The sequence below is a fragment of the Prosopis cineraria genome, unplaced genomic scaffold, assembly GCF_029017545.1.
Source record: "Prosopis cineraria cultivar Desert tree isolate PC_DT_omini unplaced genomic scaffold, ASM2901754v1 PC5, whole genome shotgun sequence".
In the NCBI taxonomy this organism is placed as follows: domain Eukaryota; kingdom Viridiplantae; phylum Streptophyta; class Magnoliopsida; order Fabales; family Fabaceae; genus Prosopis; species Prosopis cineraria.
Window position 1 is genome coordinate 31,201,096 of NW_026555336.1, and position 19,585 is coordinate 31,220,680.

At 28.2% G+C, this 19,585-nt stretch overlaps 2 protein-coding genes across 3 annotated transcripts; both read right to left on the reverse strand.

Annotated features, from left to right (window-relative positions):
• Positions 1-258: 258 nt before the first annotated feature.
• On the reverse strand, positions 259-3,176 carry LOC129311560 (frataxin, mitochondrial). Of its 2 annotated transcripts, XM_054953900.1 has the most exons (5): positions 2,774-3,175; positions 2,368-2,440; positions 2,148-2,195; positions 1,701-1,795; positions 259-591 (listed from the first exon to the last, which is right to left on the reverse strand). In XM_054953900.1, the coding sequence occupies exons 1-5, from the start codon at positions 3,010-3,012 to the stop codon at positions 462-464; spliced, it is 585 nt and encodes a 194-aa protein (XP_054809875.1). In that variant the 5' UTR covers positions 3,013-3,175; the 3' UTR covers positions 259-461. The 2 variants fall into 2 exon arrangements, with proteins under 2 accessions (XP_054809875.1, XP_054809876.1); XM_054953901.1 differs by lacking the exon at positions 1,701-1,795 and having other exon boundaries at positions 379-591; positions 2,774-3,176.
• A 4,267-nt stretch (positions 3,177-7,443) lies between these two features.
• LOC129310321 (probable transmembrane ascorbate ferrireductase 4) lies at positions 7,444-12,717 on the reverse strand. Its single transcript, XM_054952142.1, has 4 exons — positions 12,545-12,717; positions 12,389-12,440; positions 12,103-12,299; positions 7,444-7,898 (listed from the first exon to the last, which is right to left on the reverse strand). Exons 1-4 carry the CDS (start codon positions 12,671-12,673, stop codon positions 7,566-7,568), a joined length of 711 nt encoding a protein of 236 aa, XP_054808117.1. The 5' UTR covers positions 12,674-12,717; the 3' UTR covers positions 7,444-7,565.
• Between the last annotated feature and the right edge of the window lie 6,868 nt (positions 12,718-19,585).

Genomic DNA, 19,585 nt, shown 5'->3' on the forward strand with positions numbered 1-19,585 from the left:
TTCTGTACTCTTATTTTTCTTTTGGGCTTCTGCTCGCCTCTCTATCGAAAAAGGAAAAAGAAAAAAGAAAGGCATGTGATTGTGTTAATTTGATTAATCAAAGGATAGAATTTCCTCACTCATGCAAACCAACTAATTTTCACTTTACAGTAGCAACTCGCCTAAACCTCCAAGTGCATGCCAAAATGCTAGCTGAATATCTAAACTTTATGCATTGGTATGTTCACAACAATTATACAAGCATTCCATAAATCAGAATGACCGCAATCGTAAACGTGGATTTCTTATAGAGATTATTATTTAGATGGCACAATCAACTATAAATCAGTGTAATTGATACAATCAAATAGAGCTAAAGGCGAGAAGAGAGCCTAAAAGTACAAATAAACACCAAAATTCATCATCAATTATTTCTTTGTTTAAAAAAGAAACTCAGATTGTAGGTAAACTTTCCCAACAGCTTAGGAAAGAACTAAGGGCTTGCCGCACAATTGCTCCAATTCATCTTCTAAGACTTTGTACAAGTTTGCTTTGTTCCGCCTATAAATCCAAGCTTTAGCTTCCTGATCCCAGTCAAACCTAGATGGACCACTGCAAACAGAGATAAAATCCATTGGACAGGCGTCCAAGAGATAACGAAACATTTATGGAAAAAGCTAAAACGATCAAAATATATTTGATGCGGATAAGAAAACACATTTTTTTCAGTGAGAACCCACACCAGTCCAAACTAGCTTCTATTAGAGGGATAATATGCCCATGATAAGAATACAACTTTCTAGCATCTGAAATCTGATAATCGTGTAGAGGATCAAAATGCCTTCACTTTAGTAAAGGGTAATTCAAGAAGGAGCCATAGGTTAAGTTTTCTCACTATTAAATACTTTCTCAAGATTCTCAGTCTACTAGTTAAATTTGGATTTCAACAGATAGAAATAAAACCAAAGACTTGAGAATAACAAAGGCCTTCAAGATAACTAAATAATTTAAATCAAAATATCAATCACCACATCACTGAGAGCTAACTTAGTGCTATACTGGAGTAATCTCCAGAAAAGAAAAGGGCACGTGATGATCATAAGATACCATCTGTTTCAAAAGTGCACAAACATGTTTGTCTGTGCATGTTCTAGGGAGGATGAAGTATTAAAATCTCCACATACAGGGGCCTACAACTACAGCTGTCTCATCAAAACTATAAGACATACTACATACCATAAACATCAAATCTCCTGCCCTCAGTTTGCATATGAAGATGTTAAAAATCTCTCCTTAAGGGGGAAAAATTGAGTAAATGGGTTCTTCCATAATAGCCGCACCTTGTTTACTTATTTCAAATCATATATGCCAGAAATTTCCAAAATAGTGGAGAGGAGATTTTAAATCAATTAGAACCCAACTTCTTGCTCTTCTACACTGATAAAGTAATTCAAATTGATTAGTCAAAGGGCATCAATTTCAAAGTTAACAGATATCCAGGTTCCAGAGTGCTATAGCCTGCACATTATAACTTATGCAAACCTTCTAAGACCATCTTCCAACAAAATCTAGCATTTATCCCACAAATGTTGATATTCAGCCATAATAGAACAACTCAGCTTGCAAATCACGCACAGCTAGCATGGTTTTTACAAGAGAAAATGAACAACACTGCATACAACATTCTGAACAGAAGACAACCAATAGGAACGAATAAATACCTGACAGGAGAAGACAGCCATATTTGTCTATTTGGTGTTTGTTTGTTTACCACATAGGTGCCAAGATCCCCCAATTTTACAGTCAACACATCATTCTGCCAAATGCTATGACTTATTAAAAAAAAAAAATGGTGCACGCTCCAAACAAGAATTCACTTCTTGAAACTAGAAATTTTGTCAAAAAGACAAATGGCAAAAATTATTCATAAAAATTGGCTCAAGAAAATTGCTAATAAAAAAGGATTTAAGAAATATAATTTTAGAAAACCAAATAACAAAATTTAGTTTCGGTTATCAAATTGTAAATTTGACAATATGATTAGTTACAAATGCTATAAAACATCATCAATTCGTAGTTCAAAAATCTATAAAATTTTGTTGCCTTTTTCAATAACTAATAGATGATCCATTTTTCTGTCACTAAGAATCCCAGAAAATTGTCCTTACCCCATAGTCTATATCAAACCCATCAACTTCAACAGAATCTCCATAGCCCTGACAATGAACAAGGCAAAATTAGATGATAAGTGCCTAAGTTTAAATATCACGTTCCGTTACAGCTATAGCTTATTTTCCAAAGAAATAAGTATAAGACAAGATGCTAGGATAAATATACTCAAAACTTTGTAGTGGATGACAATTCTGATTAAACAAAAGCTAGAGGTACCTCGAGTTTCTCTTGCAGGTCATGTATTGCGTTATCTGCCAGTCTGTGGAATTCATCCTCCTGCAGTATAGAACTGTATTCACATCAATCATTACCAAAAATTATTCCCTTTTATAATAAACATATGCCACCACTGTGATAATGTTAGTAAATTATACAACTTCTTGCGTAAAATAAGAAAGATAAAACAATTCAATAGCAACTGTGGCAACATGGGCAATATTCAATACTGAAATTTAACCAAGCAACTTAACCATGATGCTCGATGCAGTTACAAATGAACCAAACTTAAAATTTTTAACAAAGTACTTCTTCCCCTTCCTTTCTTCGGTTTTGGCTATTAACTCTTGGGAGGGAAGCGTTCCTTAGGAAAGTATGAACTAAGTTAAAAACGGAGACTTCATACCGGTAATCAATAGCAGCGGGCCCTTCAACGTTCAAACTGCGAGAGCAAAAGCTTCTAGAAGAGGAGGACGAAGGAGGAGGAGGCAGGTGTATATTCTCCAAGAAACCCAGAATTTGGGACGCCTTTAAAGGAAGAAGGCGGGACCCATAAACCAAAGAGCAAGAATTTAAGGAAGGGAATGCTAGCGACGGCTTCGCAGACCTCAAGAGCCTACCCAACAAAAGCAGCTTCGAAGCCATGGCGGTAATTTTTGGAATCGATTCTGCTTTGCGTCCCCGATTTCCAGACTTGGGCTGACTGAGTCGAGGAACGGAGGGAGTCGAGCGAGACTGCGAATCTTGACAGAGCGTGTGTTTGGTTGAGGGCTTTAGAAGAGAGAGGCTTGGGCAAGTGACTTTGGAGGAGGAGTGGAGGCCCCCCTTTATTTTAACTTTCTCCAAATTAAATTTTTTTCGGAAGGGAATCAAAATTTATAATTAATTGGCTCTTATTAATTTTGCCACATTCCACAGCCACAATCACTCACAGATTAAAAAAGTCGATGGCTTCCCACTTCCCCCCTCTCCATTTTCCCTTTATTTTTTTAAAATAATACAATTTAAATTATTAAAAAATATAAAAAATAATATATATATATATATATATATATAAATATAAAGCACCACCATCCTGCACGTGGTTTAAAACATTTTTTTATGTTTATTAAAAAATTAAAAAAATATTGATAACATGTTTTATTATTAATTTGGGTAGTTAAAGGTTAATATGAATTATCTAAATTTAATATTAAAAATTTTTTATAACTTAATTATTAAAATATACTTTGAATAGTACATTTTAATATTAAATTTAAACTATTAATATTAAATTTTAATATACTATCCTCCATTCCCTTTTCTCCCCTTGAATCAAAAGTAGATAGGGGGACTGAGTGAGGGATGTCTGGCCTCTATGAAAGCAAGGAACTCAAGGCTGAGCTTGCCACATCTCGTCAGGGACACTTGAGGAGACCATATTTCGATTTGATCCAGGTTCTAAGATTCTAATAAATGCTGCAACATCTAAAATTTTTATTAACTGGAACATAATTGCATGGCAATTGAAATTTACCATGTAATTAATTGAGTAATGTTATTTTACTCAAAAAGAATTAAAAATATATTTTTTAGAAAAAAATCAGTATATGATTAGGTGATATTAAAGAAAAATAATTAAATTAAGTAATTCAATTTATTATAATTAGTTAATTATAAAAAAATTTAAACGAAATGCAAAAAATAGAAAAAATTGATATGCATATGCAGAAATGTTTTATAAAATATGTGTGTGTATATATAAACAAATTATTGATTATTATATAATATATAATCAAAGTGGGGGATCAAGCCCACTTTGATTTGACATTAGCGATGGTATTAAAATACTATTGGCAGTGGTCTGCTCGCATGTGCGCGTCCTTTACTTGTGTTCGCATTCCTGGAAATTGAGGAAGAGAAAGATCACACTGTGAGCCGCACTGATAGTACAGAAGTTTTATGTGGGTATTGTTGAATTTCAAAAATTTAATTCATCTATCATGAGGCTTTAAAAAATTTGGTAAGTGATTTTAAGCCTAATATGATTAAAAATTTAAAACTAGATAGATAAATTTATTAGGTATTTTCAACTAATGATTAAGTTGTTAAAAAGGTTAGATTGACAGTCTAAATAGAATGAGTATAAAATATTTTAATTTTTCATTCTTAAACTTTTATAAAAACAAGTTTAAACAGTCATTATATCAAACTTGACCCAATATTTTAGGACATTTTGGAAAATTTACCGTCATGCTATAAAAAAAAATATGTACCAAAATGTTATACTTTAAAAAATATTTATCAAGATACTATAAATCAAAATTCAGTCTGAGTCACCAAGTTCTAGTTTTTTTTTTTTTTTGGTAGCGTAAGACATGGATTCCTCTGACAATAGAAATTATTTCATTCAAGATACAAAAGACAAATGATAGATCTCACTCAATTAAATTGTTACATATATAAAAAATTAAAATTAAATTTTTAATTATTTATTTAAATGACGATAGTATTTACCATTCACATTAACTTTTGATAAGTGCTAATTTTTCTTCTATGTCAAAAAATTATATCAAACCAAATTATACAATTAATAATATGCATGTCATAGTTATGCCACCACAAACTGTCACCCTCTCACTTTCTTCTCTCACACAAATGAGGGAGAAGAGTTTTTTTACTTTTTTTTCTCCATTTTTTTAATCCCTACCATTCATAAAATGGAGAGAGAAAAAAGTAAAGAAACTTTTCTCCATCACAAACTCATACCTCCAAACCTTCTGTCCTCAATTAATGTAATGACTCCCCCACACCTACAAAATTTATAAATAATTCTCCCTCTTCTAATTTGTACAGTTCAAATGTAATATAAATTTGGGTGATGCCAAATTTTATTGTCTTTATTGATGAATAAATTTATAAGCATCTTTATAGAACTATTTGAATTTAAACAAAAAATACTCAAGCTCTAGTGAGTTTCTAAAGCCCTACTCACCTAAATTAGAGTGAAATATATTGATCTTTCTTTTACAAAATCTTAATTATATACTCTATCTGATCCCTGTTATATAGGACACTTTTTAGTGAAAAAAATTTGGTATCTTATAAATTCAAAGAAACATGAACCAAGTTCAAATATAAAAAGTCTTAGTCTGAATATTCAAATTATTATTATTATTTTCTATAATTTATATTTTTGTAAAAAAAATTGGGTCACTGCATACTAGCAGGCATAACTCTGACATATTTTTTATTAATTGTATACAACTCCGTTGGATAGAAACTGAGTTCTTTTGCATGGCCGACAGAAAAGAAAAATTAGAAAAAGTGTAGTATTTTAATAAATATTTTTTTAGCATGATGGTACATTTGCCCAACACATTTTCTCCGATCTTTTTAAACTTATTTGTGATCTTTAAATTTAAGTTAAAAAAGAGAAAATCAATTTGAAATTCCACCCCAAATATTGAAACAATATCATAAAATTATAAAATTACTCTAAAGTCTTTTATCCTTTTTATTAAAATTGTCAATTACTGCTAAATAATTATTAATAAAGTTGTAAAGTTAACAACTAAATGACAATAATTAATAACTATTTAAGATGTAAGACTTTAAAATAATTTTGTGATTTCATGATTTTTTCGTATTTAAATTGTCTGTGTGTAACTTGAAAGTGATTCTTAAATAAAATCCAATGAGTTTTGCTCCATAGGCATATACAGTTAATTGAAGGAAAACTTTGGCCTTCCCCACGTAAACAATTCATAGATCCGCTGCTAACCGCCTGATTGGTTTTAATTCCAACAGTATGACGATGGAAATAGAATGTGCAGAATTATTCAAGGTTTTATCCTTTGACTATTCACTCAAAAACACTAATATCCGATGCAATTTTCCTCAACATGGTATTTTAACTTTTTAGGTAGGTAAAAAGTAATGTTTATATCTTGTTATTTATACGTAATTTAGGAGATTTAATTGATAATAAATTTCTAGTAAAGTCCTAATGTAATTTTTTAAGTCATTTTTTATAATTTTTGAAGTCATTTCTTACAATTTTAAAGTTAATTAATGGTTAAAGTTAATTTTTTTAATAACAAAATATTTGATGTACCATTTAACTCTTAATTCAAAAGTTAAAAAAAAAATTGTATAATATAAAAGTTTAAAATATTATGCGTTTGGGAGAGAGTAGTTGAAAAATAAAAATATCATTTAACTTTATACCTTTACAAACTAGTATGACAGATACACTTGAATGAGAAAATCTCCCACCAACGTCTCATTCTCTCTGATTATAGAAAGTCTCCTATCATCCAAGTAACAAAAGTTTTTGGAAACACATGATGCATTTGCATATGTGTGAACTGAACTAATAACCCAAAAAAAAAAAACCCTCCACTATATTTTATATGACTTGCAAAAGTTACAAAGTAACTATACTTCAAATTTCTTAATATCTTCATATCTATATATCGATATTTTTTCAATGCGTTTTTATAAAATATCAAAATATTATTTTTTAATTATTTTTTTAAAAATTTAATACATATTCGATACTTCTAGATTATGAGTTAATACTTCAACAGCAATATTTCAAAGCATTTTATTAAGAAATTAAGTTTTATTAATGCTTGCAATATTAATCTTCATTCTTAATATCTTTTTATAATTTTCTTTTAAAATAAAATATTAGATTTGACAAATTGGAAAACTTTAATGATACCAAAATTTTGGAAGTGATGAACTTATCAAATGATGATGAGGCAGTAAGCAATTAGATGCAGATAGGATAAAACTATAATGCAGATAGGGTAAAACTATAATTAGTAATTGTGTTTTATTTGGTAATGTTATTAAAGGACTATAAAATTATTGTGCCAGTTTGGATATTTCTTGAATTGAAATTATATTGTATGTTTATACATTTTTTATGAATATATATGTGCGCGCGCGCGCACATGTCCTAAACATATTATATCCTATATTTTTTAAAAAATAAAAGTATTTACAAATGGGATACATATATGTGTGTATCATAGCTTCAAAGTCCATCCACAAATTTCTCAAGCACATAAAGTAGAAAACCCCGCATGCAAAAGCTAGAATATTGTAAATATAATTAGGGGTAGTTAATGATATTCTTAGATAGATAGACTCATCTCCCCCAAAACCAAACTCAAGTGACAAAAATGCAAACTGTACATACATGGGAGCTACACAAAGACAAGCAAAAGCAATCCCTTGGTGTTGGTTTGGAGAGGAGGTTGTTGGCGTTGGTTCTTGGGAGAAAGAGCTGCAAAAACAACAGAGACACTCAAGAGGGCAAGACCTAGACCTAAGCTATTGATCACCACAGATTCTGCACTGTGTTTGGACAAGTTGGCTCTGGTTTGCAAGAATATGAGCTTCTCTGCAAGTCCTGTTTCTGCTGTTGCTACAGCCAGACCATATGTGTAGAGTCCGAGGAAGACATGCCAAGGTAGTATTCTTTTCCTCACCTTCCTCACCTCTCCTCTATGCCACAAGTTCCAAAACCCTATCAACCACTGCAATTTTACACAAAATTCATGTAATTGTAATTAGGTTGAATTAGTCAAAAGTGATTTTCAAGCCATTAGTTGTGTTAATCATTTAGTTAGTTGGTTGTGACCCTATACTACATATAAAGATCCTAGCTAGTAAATTAAATATGTGGAGAGTTTTAATTATTAGTTGACTCATGGGTTTGTTTTGTTGTAACCCTTCGCTAGATGAATGTTTCTTTAATTTGTTAATCATGCTTAGAATAGGGTTTATTGTCATTTGCTGCATGAGCATGGTGGCTCTTCATGTATAATGAATACATTCTCATCATCTTTTGCTTGTTGTGTTGTCTCTCTATGCTTTTCCTCTTTTCAATCAGCATCATTAGTATGCATATATACTTATATTGGGAAAGTAACACTCTAGCTAGGCCCTATACTTAATCGTATTTTGTTTGTAGTTTTTTTAATCTATTTTTGTTATTCTTCATTCCTTCTATTTGTTCTGTTTATAATGTTAGTCCTCTTAGTTTGAAAAATATTTATACAGATCATGAATAACTTATTCAAATAGAAGAGATAAATCGTTCTTTTCCCTTGAAGGGAAAGTTACATGAATATCAATGCACTCACATTTTTATAATACATAAATACCTTTTTATCCCTGAATCGGACCACAAGATTGAGTCTCTCAAAATTTATTATATATATATATAGATACTCTCTTCATTAAAAAATGTAAGATATTTTTTGAGAAGTTAAATGTTAAAAAATATAAAATATTTTAATCTTTCAAAGTGTAATTATTCTTTTTTTTTAATATTTTTATTAAATGAATCACTTTATATTTAATTTTAGGGTGAAATACCCTATTAAATAGTGATAAATATAAAAAGATATGATTAGTTTAAATATAAATAATTATTTTATTGGAGAGTGAGATTTGATTAAAAAATTTTATATTTTTTAATCAAGAGAGTATATATCATACTTTTACTAAAGAATATGGTGATAAACATTTAAAAGAAAATGTGAAGTGGTGATGCAGTTGATAGTAAACATTTCCACGAAGTGTAAGCATCAAAGTAGTCAAACCTTTGACGCATTTACACTTTAAGGGCTGGAGTCTTCCATAATATATATATATATATATATATATATATATAATTTTTACTTTCATTTTTAATTTAATATATTTATTTCAACTTAAGTTATTAACCTTTTTCTAGTAATTTATTTTTCATTTTTTTTATAATTTACACTATATCCGCGCTTTAATTTCTTGACAGTCTTTTAATGTTTCCAAAAGATTCCCTATTTTGTTGGTAAAAAAACAATTCCCTATTTTCTTTTAATATTTTAAGATACTCTTTGCTTGGACATCATAAAATGGACAATATGCATTACGAATATAGGAAGAAAAATTTCACCGAAAAATATGCCCTAATTTAGTACACAATCCTATTGCTTATAATAAAAATAGCCTTATATGCAATAAATAAAAAAGGAGGAGGATTATATGATACTCCATCTCCTTTTTTTATAAGAAAGGAATGACTAATTTTCAAAGATTAAGAAATGTAGTTAAAGTTATTAATTGAATTAATAAATATGTTACAAATATTCCAATATACCCCCATTTAATAATTGGTAGGTGGTTGATCTAGTAAATAAAATAATCATTTTTAATGAAGATATAAAAGAAAATTTTTAATTCATATTAATACTCTAATAAAAATGTTGTTTCTTATAATTAAAAGTTAGGGAAAATAACATTCAAGGACCATTGTATAATATTTATATCCCACAAGGATCAAATGATTTTATAATATCACCCAACCCTCTAGTCCTTCTAACATATGAATTTCACATATGAAAGGACCAAAATGCCACTCAATTAAAAAAATAAAGAAACCTCCACCGTTGCCGACGCCGACTGTCGGACCACCACCGGCCATCAGATCTTTACCGACAGTGACATTGCTAGAGCCCCTGCTGCTGGGGGCCGGTTGCTGGAGCTCTAGCATCGATAGCATTTTATTTTAGAATTGAGGTTTTTAGGTGGTCAAGGGTGGGTTTGATCCCATGACCCTTGGCTACCTAAAAAGTTTGGTGGCCACTAGATCACCAAGCCCTTCAATATATATATATATATATGGCAAAAAAAATTATAAGTAGTAAATCAAGTATAAAACCACTTTTGTGTAATAATCTAATGTGTGTTGTTAATTTCTGAATAGAACTTATTATTTTACAAATGTCACTTGTTAATTTAACATTGACAATTACAAATTAAGGGTTTAAAACTTTACTCATTTTATTTATTAAACGTCACAATGTCTTATTGTCAATCACGAATAAATTATTGTTAAAATAAAACGGATACTTGTCAACGAATGACTAAACCCTTCCTATCATTTTTTCTACATTGTTAAAATCATAATAGATTCTTGTTAATTTCAAGTGAATTGTTGTTATTTTACGAATGTCACTTGTTAATTTGACATAGACAATTACAAATTAGAGGCTTCAAAACTTTACTCATTTTACTTGTTAAACGTTTCAATGTCTTGTTATCAATCACAAATAGGTTGTTGTCAAACTCAAATGGATACTTGTCAACGAATGACTAAACCCTTCCTATTATTTTTTCTCACTTATTAAAACCATAATATTCTTGTTAATTTCAAATAAATTGTTGTTATTTTACGAATGTTTCTTGTAATTTGACATGGACAATTACAAATTGAAAGTTTCAAAACTTCACTCATTTTACTCGTAAAATATTCTAATGTCTTGTTATCAATCATGAATAAGCTATTGTCAAACTCAAACGGATATTTCTTAGTGAATGACTAAACTCTTCCTATTATTTTTTTCTAACTTGTTAAAAACCATAATAGATTCTTGTTAATTTCAAATGAATTGTTGTTATTTTACAATGTCTCTTGTTAATCTAACATTAACAATTACAAATTGAAGGCTTCAAAACTTCACTCATTTTACTTATGAAACATCCTAATGTATCGTTGTCAATCATGAACAGGATGTTGTCAAACTCAAATTGATACTTGTCAGCAAATGACTAAACCCTTCCTATCATTTTTTTTAACTTGTTAAAAACCATAATAGATTCTTGTTAATTTTAAATGAATTGTTGTTATTTTATGAATGTCACTTGTTAATCTGACATAGACAATTACAAATTGAAGGTTTTAAAACTTCACTCATTTTACTTGTTAAAATGTCCCAATATTGTTTTGTCAATCAAAAATAGGTTGTTGTCAAAACCAAACAAATACTTGTTAGAAAAATTGATAGGAAGGGTCAATATGTATTAGTCATTCATTAACAAGTATCCGTTTGGTTTTGACAACAATCTATTTGTAATTGACAATAAGACATTAGGACATTTAACAAGTAAAATGAGTGAAGTTTTGAAATCCTTAATTTATAATTGTCCATATCTGATTAACAAGTAACATTTATAAAATAACAAGTTTCATTCACAAATTAACAATATATATTAGGTTATTACATGAAAGTGATTTTTTGCTTGGTTTATTACTTATAATTTTTTTGCCACATATATATTGAAGGCTACCAAGCTTTTTAGGCCACCTAAAAACTTCAGTTCTGAAATAAAATATTGCTGACATCAAAGCTCCGGCAATCGGCTACCTGCGACCCTACCGACAGCAGGGCTCCGGCAACCTCGCCATCAGCGGAGGTTCAACGGCCGATGGTGGTCCAACGGTCAACACCAACAACGGTAGGGCTATCTTTTTTTTTTTTGGTTTTTTAACTAAGGGATATTTTGATTTTTTTACATGTGAAATTTATATATCAGAAGGACCAAAGGGCTATAATGATATTATGAAATTATTTGATCCTTGTAAAATATAAATATTATACAGTGATTCGTAGATGTTATTTTTCCTAAAAGTTAAACCATTAAATTAAATAACAAATAATTTAAGGGGCACCATGGATAGCTATTTCTTGCACGCTACACTATACTACTGCCAACTTAACTTAAAATATCAACCCTCTGCTTGGTATTCCAATGAATTATTAATGGGAGAGATTATTAGTTCTCGGGAAACAAACAGCCAAAAATTCATGAACTCCCAAAAACCAAACCAAAAAGCTCACAGCCCAAGAAAGAATGAAAGAAAAGCTGTGTGCTCTGAAATCTGAAGATGTTAGTAAAGAAAGAAGAAGATACCTGAGCTCCAAAAAGGGAGATGCAAAGCAAACCCATCCAAGAATGCAGGCTATAGAAATTAGCCACAATGCCATCCTTGGCATGAAATTTAGTCCAGATTCCAAAGAAGCCACAAGTCAAAGCCACCCCTTGAAGCCACAGATGCAGACATTTCTTGAACCCTCTGGACCCAGGAAACCATCTGTGAACCAAGATTGCTGCATAAAGATGGAGTCACCCTTTCAATCAATGCTACATTGTTAGATGTCAGAGGCTGGGTTATTAGTTATTAGTTATTAGGAGCTACCTTCTCCGCTGATGAGAATGAAGCCGATTACCATGAGAAGAGGATGAAGAACCTGCAGGCAGAGAAAGCAGAGCAGGTTTAGCTTTTGCTTTTCCCAGAAAGAAGCAAAGTAGCAGACTTTTTTGGAGCGAGAAGAGAGGGGGGGTGAGTACGTACTGAGCAGAGAAGAAGGTTGTGGTGAGAGAAGCTGGAGGTGAAGGCAGAGGCCCAGAAGAGAACAAGAAGTGCGACTGCAAACCCTAGAATTCGAGTGAAGAGAAGAGAGGGAAAGGCAGAAGCAGCCATGAGAAGTGAGACTGTGAGTGTGGCCCCATCCAGAGAGCGTGTAATGTATGTTGTGAGTGCTATGTTAAAATATCGCCGACAAGTGAGTGTGAGCATTAGCATATCCATTGATGATAGCGATGCGGCCCACGTCTAGTCAGTGCATTACACTAAAATGGAAAAAAAGTTGAGTTCTTTGTCAAATTGCCCTCATGGAGTCATGGTCCCTCGACTGCAGAGGACTCGCTGTGGCTATAATAATATGATACTTCCTTTTCTCTTTTTGGAAGTAAATCATCCGTTCTCCCGAAGCCAGCTGGATTGAGTCCGGTGCCGGTCAGATTCTTTTCGGACGGAAGCTCCACTGTGAATTTTTTTTTTTTTAGAGAAATGACACTGAAGTCTTAGAATTAATATCATTAAGTCCTTAATAATTTTTTTTAAAAAAGTAAGTTAAAACTATCAATGCAAATTATTACAAATTCAGAAGTTTAAATTATAGATAAATATTTAAATATTAAATATAATTTTAAAATTATAATAGAAATTTTTGTTTGTAATTGTTTGAATTGATATTTATAATTTATTTTGTAAAAAAATTTATTAGGAACTTAAATGATATTAATTCATTATTTTGGGACCTTATTATCAATCTCCCAATTTTCTTTGTCAATATGACAAAAGCTTGTAAAGATTTTCCAAAAAAAAAAATGTCATTATGTTAGTTCATATGATTATATACATGTTAGTTTGCATCCAAATTGATTGATTTAATTAACATTATTTAATATTCTGAAAAGTTTATATGAAGTACTTGATTATTATAAAAAGATGTTAGGATGCTGAATAATTAGAATCAAGATCATTTGAAATTAACATTATTCAATATTCTAAAAAGTTTATATATTACTTGATTGTTATAGAAAGATCTTAAGATGTTGGATAATTAAAATCAATAGATCATTTAAAATATAATCCTGAAGCACCATATATATATATATATATATATAAATGCTTTTATATCATAATTTATAATATTGCATTGATTTATCATAAAGTTTTGTATTGATATGAAAATTAATTGATTTTGCATATGTGTTATACATGTCTATTTTGATTCACACAAGGTGACCTCTAAGAGATTATTTATTTATGAAAATACATGTATATTATAATGATTTATTAGTAATTTTTATTGTTATTCCCATAAAAGATATGACAAATGGAAGATGTGTTCACATTTAGAAGATATATATATATATATATATTATATATAAAGAAATGCTTTAAAATATTAATTATATGAAAGCAATGATTCATATATAGTCAAGTTATAAGAAAATAACAACTCGCAAAGGCACTGTCAACAATAATATTTAAGAAATTGATGCACAAATTTAAAATACAATGACTTAAGACAATTCAAGAGAGTAAGGATTAAAGAGTCATATTGTCATTAGGAGAAGTAAAAGTTATGGTGTACTACTTTTTTTTTTCTTAACTAAAATATTGTCTTACTAGATTTTCTTGGTAAGGTTTTAATAAGGTAGCTTCAATGAATATAACCTTATTGTAAACTCATTTTCCCTCACTAAGTTTTTGTCCAATTAAGTTTTTTTAATAAGATTTTAATGAGACATAATATCGATTTATAAACATCCAAAAGGGAGTATTATGAATATTAAGATAATTATGTAGATATCCATATCTTTTAGTTTTTCTAATATCTTTCAATTAGTATTGTTTTGTATATTTATTTGATTTAATTGTTATACATGTACCTATAAATGGAGTGCATATCAATTGCATTCCATACACCAAAATAATTAGAAAGCTCTATGACAAAGAAAGCTCTTCTTCTACGTTTCTCTCTTCTGATCTCCTCTCAATCTCTATTTTCATAACAAATTTAAAATATTAATGTTCTAATATGATATTATTAACACAAATAAAATATTTTTAATTACTTATTGGTGTTGTTGTAGCGATATAATAGTCCAACAATCACCTTGTATTTGGTCAAAGTGACTTATTAAAATGATGTTTTTGACTTTTAATTTAATATTTTAATTACTTATCGGTGTCTCTTACTATTTATTTTGTAATTTAGATAAATTAATCAATATTAATTTTTTAATAGGTATACTGTATTGTCTTTTTCTATAATTTTTTTTAGATTATTTTCTATCATTTTTTGATCAATTAATTATCAAAATTAATTTTTTGTTAACAATAGGAGCAACATTATACTGTTTTTAATCATTGAAGGAGAACATTTAAATAAAGTGTAAAAAGTATAGAGATAACCTAATGAGTTTTATTTTAAAATTTAAATTACTCCAAATAACAAACCTTGAATAAAATAATTTGTTCATTTTTAATTCTATACGTAAAAAAATAATAAATTGTAGAATAAAATGTCAAGCTAAGTGACAAGAAATAAAATAAAGTATTTTATTGTTTAAATTTAAATATATTTGGGATAACACGTCATGAAATAATAAATTATTCTTTATAGTTTAAAATGCAATGTATAGAGTAACAAATTCCTAAGTTATTTGTTTAAAATTAAAACAATTTTGTTGTATATATTCTTAGTATAAATCAGCACGGTATTTGTGTTTTTACTATGCACGAGAATTAAAAAATTATAAAATAAAGCAAACAGTTATTTATAAAATTAAATTTATTTTGAAATAAAAATATAAAATAAAGCATGTTTAAATTCAGATTTATATGGGGATAGCATTGTCTGGGATAACAAATTTTGTTATACATTTGTCATTAGCATTTTAAGAATAAGATATTATTCAACCTATGTAAATTCATAGGGTAATGAATCTTCTTCTTCTTCTTCTTTTTTTTTTAAGAATAAGCTAGATTGTATTCAAGTTGCAAGAGGTGAGGAATTTTAAAAAAAAATATTAATATTTGTTAAAACCTTTTCTTTTGTAAAATATAATGCTTTATTACTGTCTGTTCTATAGTGAAAACAACAATAATTTTTTTTTTTGGAAAAACAAAAAAAATCAATAACACTAGCATGTCCTTGTGCATCGCACAAGTGCATACTCTAGTATATAAGGGTAGCATAATGCAAAAATAAAAAATTTTTCTTAAATTTTTAATGAAAAGTGGGTGAGAAACCTACCTTTTAATTACTGTGAAGTGAATGTGATACTTGTACTTTAATTAATAAAATTTATTTATATAAGGAGAAAAAATTTTCTACATAAATTTTCATTTGTAAATGTTAAAAATTTAGACAATGTGTAAAAAAATAATAAAATTTTTATATTTTGAAAGTACATGTAGGATCAATAGTAAAAATTAGTGGTGTATATAAGATTCTTAGTAAAAATAATATATAAATGTTAGATATGCAATAAAATTAAAAAAAAATTATTTAGACAAAACATAAAAAGTTTGGAGGTTTGATGAATTTTATTTTGAAATTTAATTCACTCAAAAAATTATAAATAAAATAATTGGTTACTTCTAGATTTTATATGTTATAAGATAATAAATTTTAGAATAAAATATAGAGATGAGTGTTTTAAAAAGAATTTAAATAAAAATAAACATAAATTGTCTTGAGTAATCTTTCTCTTATTATATTAAATTCCTATTCGATTAATTTTGTTTTACATGGTGTTTGAAATATTATTTTAAAAAATTACATATTTAAAATTTCAAATTAATAAATAAATAATGTTGTATAACTATTAAATTTAAAATATGAATAAAAATTTAAAAGAATATATCATTTAAACATTTTGGGAGCAACTTGAATAATTTTTAGATAACATTAAAGAAAATTATTTTATTTCAACATATGTAATTTAACTATCAATTAATAATTGGGTGGATGAAAATAAAAACTTAAAAGTAGAATAAATATCTGTATTTTTTATCTATTAATTTTAAGAGAGGTTCATATGTTAAAATTAGAAAAGAAAAGTATACTAATTAAGATAAAATAGAGAAAAGGGCAACATACTTCACTTTAAATTATAAGCAGACTAAAATGATTTTTATTTTTATCTTTTACTCTATACTAAAACATTTCCATGCATTAGGCGGGATTAAATCTAGTGTTATTAGAACTAAAATGTGATATCTTTTGAACTAATAAAAAAACTTCAATAAAGGAACATCTTTTACAAACCAACATTACTTTAATTTTTAATTAATCAATGATTATTAAAACTATAACTTTTTTGTGCAGAGTAAAACATATTTAAACATGTAGGGCTTTTATGAACTAAGATTAAATCCTCCGAAATTAAGGTCCAATATGAATTTTCATAAAGTTTTTTCTTTTTTTTCTTGATATTTTTTATTTTTTTATAAAACATAAAATATTCTCTCCTTTCGTTAAAAAAATTCATGAAATTCACAAATTAATAACTTTAGAGTATCCATTTCCATGAACTAACAATACTTTTTCTTTCACTGGACAAATTTTGGTTTCAGATTACCCTGATTCCAAAGATGTTTGTACTTCTTCAAAGTTTATTGCAGTAATTATCATTGGAAAAGATGTTCCAACAAAGAGCCAGCCTGCTATATATGACGACAAATATAAACTTAAAGAGCAATTTATAGAATCCATTTTGTCTCAGCTTCCTTGTAATCTCGACGGTTTCTTGTTTAGGTTCATGGGGCTTACTAGAAACTTAGGAAATTAACTCTATTGATTGGATACCCCAAATCTTGTCCTTCGTTACCTTACATTGCATTTGTCTCTTCCTAGATTCTTTTTTGACTGTTAGGAATTATGACTCCATGCGATATCCTTTAGGCTGGTTTTTGCCTCTGAACAAAACAATTGGCTTGTCAAATGCAAAGATGATGGTTTTAGTTTCAAAAACTTGTGGGTAGGATTTGAATTGATAAATTTCAACTTCAAAATTTAAAATTTTACGTTTTAAATCTTGCAATTGAAATTTATATATTTAAAATTTTTTATTGAGGTAGTTTAAAAAATTTAAATAAAGAAGAAAAATAAATTGAGATTCAAATTGAAAATAATGAGTACATTTTTATTTTTAAATCAACAAGATATGAGAAAAGATACAAAAATTATAGAGGTATTAATAATAAAAATTTGAAGAAAAGATGTTTGAAGTAATTAAAATATCAAATGATTAGGGTATACAAAGAATTTGAAATTACAAATAAATTATAATTTAAAATAAAATTTATAAATTTTTGTATATCTAAATAAAGGATTTGGTTCAAATCTAATTTCTTACTAATCCAAACACACCATTAAAAAATGATAGTTTGGTTCCAAAATATTGAATTAATAATAATTAGGTCCCTAACAAAATTTTCTAAAAAAATAAATTGTAAATATTAATTGAAATTGTTATAAACATAAATTCCTATTATAATTTAAGAATTATACTTGATACTTAAATACTTGTCATTGAAACTCTTGAATCTACAATTATCTTAATCAATATTTTTAACTTATTTTTTAAAAAAACTTGTTGAGAATTTAACTGCCATTAACTTAAGACTAAAGGATCTAACTATCATTTTACTAAACTTTTAGGCACATTCCACTTTATGACTCAAAGAAAGAGTAATTCGAACAAATCATATATTATTATAAATTTAAGAGAATGATTAAAAAAAACCTGACATATGCTAATAATAAAAGATACCTCAAAATGTGATAATTACTGTGCAGTTCTAATAAATCTAACTTGCATATTAATTTTTGGCAAAATAACAAATTTGCCTCTAATTTAAATTTTGAAAAGAATGACAACTTTTATTGGACAAATGATTAAAAATTAATAGAAAATTATAATTTTCAAGTATTTTTTGTTATTTTTTCATAAATAAAATGTAACATATGAAGAATAATGACTACTTAAATAATACAATTTGTAAAAATAATGATATATCTTATTAATTTCAATATGAGATATATTTATATGAAGGAAAAAGATCTATCAAGACCTATCAAAGAATAAAATAAAGATCTATTAAAAAAATAAAATAGTTATAACCATTTTAACTAAAATTATATAAAATAATATATATATATATATATATATAAAAAATCTAATATTGCCTAATGTTACCCCCCACAAGTTGAAGAATTTATGTATCACACATGCCTAGCTTGGATAGGAGATCATTGAAGGAACCAATGTTAAGTGACTTGGTGCAAATATCGCACAAATTTGATCATCAAGCTAGGAAATGTATTTTTCTTGGTTTTCACTTTGGCACCAAAGATTTTGCATATCTTGATTTCATTCTCACAATATTTTTATTAGTCGACATGTCATTTCTATGAAGCTAAATTTTTTTTTTCTCTATCTTCTACTTCGTCTTCTTTTACTTACTTTCCTTTGCCACAATCTACACCTTCCCTTGATTATTTTAATCTTTTTATCATTCAATCTTCCTCCACCTTTACTATTTCTATTACTCCAAATTATTCAGCTCCCATTTCTCCTACCTATTTCAAATCATTCTTTTGCTTATGTCCCTTCTTCATTGCTTTTACATCGCTATTCTCAATCCCATAATCCTCTTTGCTACTTGCATGATTATCATTGTTTACTCCTTGCCTCAGCATCATCTTCTTCCTTTAGTTCAAGTATCTGTTAAATGATTTTTAGTTTGAGATTTTAATTTCATCAAAATGACTCAAGTAAAGTGAGAGTAATCATAGACAACAATTAAAAAATAATGATGGCCATGAATAGAAGAGGTATTAAATGGACCCTAAATATCAACATATAAAAGTTTAAGAGGACAAGTAAGGTGAGAAACATTAATGGAAAATGATAATTTTTTTTTTTGTTTGGCAAAATGACAAACATCACAACTTTTATTTAAAGTAGGTTTACAAGTAATTGAAGATGATTTTTGACCTAGAATACTAATAGCAATAGAGGAGGCATG

Bases quoted from the DNA above. Each gene is read 5' to 3' on its own strand.
- LOC129311560 (XM_054953900.1), bottom strand. From the start codon at position 3,012: ATGGCTTCGAAGCTGCTTTTGTTGGGTAGGCTCTTGAGGTCTGCGAAG. The intron at 2,196-2,367 runs GTACCTCTAGCT...GTTCATTGTCAG, and splicing joins ACCTGCAAGAGAAACTCGAG to GGCTATGGAGATTCTGTTGA. The intron at 592-1,700 runs GTATTTATTCGT...CTCTGTTTGCAG, and splicing joins TGGCTGTCTTCTCCTGTCAG to TGGTCCATCTAGGTTTGACT.
- LOC129310321 (XM_054952142.1), bottom strand. From the start codon at position 12,673: ATGGCTGCTTCTGCCTTTCCCTCTCTTCTCTTCACTCGAATTCTAGGG. The intron at 12,441-12,544 runs GTACGTACTCAC...CTCTGCCTGCAG, and splicing joins ACAACCTTCTTCTCTGCTCA to GTTCTTCATCCTCTTCTCAT. The intron at 7,899-12,102 runs GTATCTTCTTCT...GTAAAATTGCAG, and splicing joins TCTCCCTTTTTGGAGCTCAG to TGGTTGATAGGGTTTTGGAA.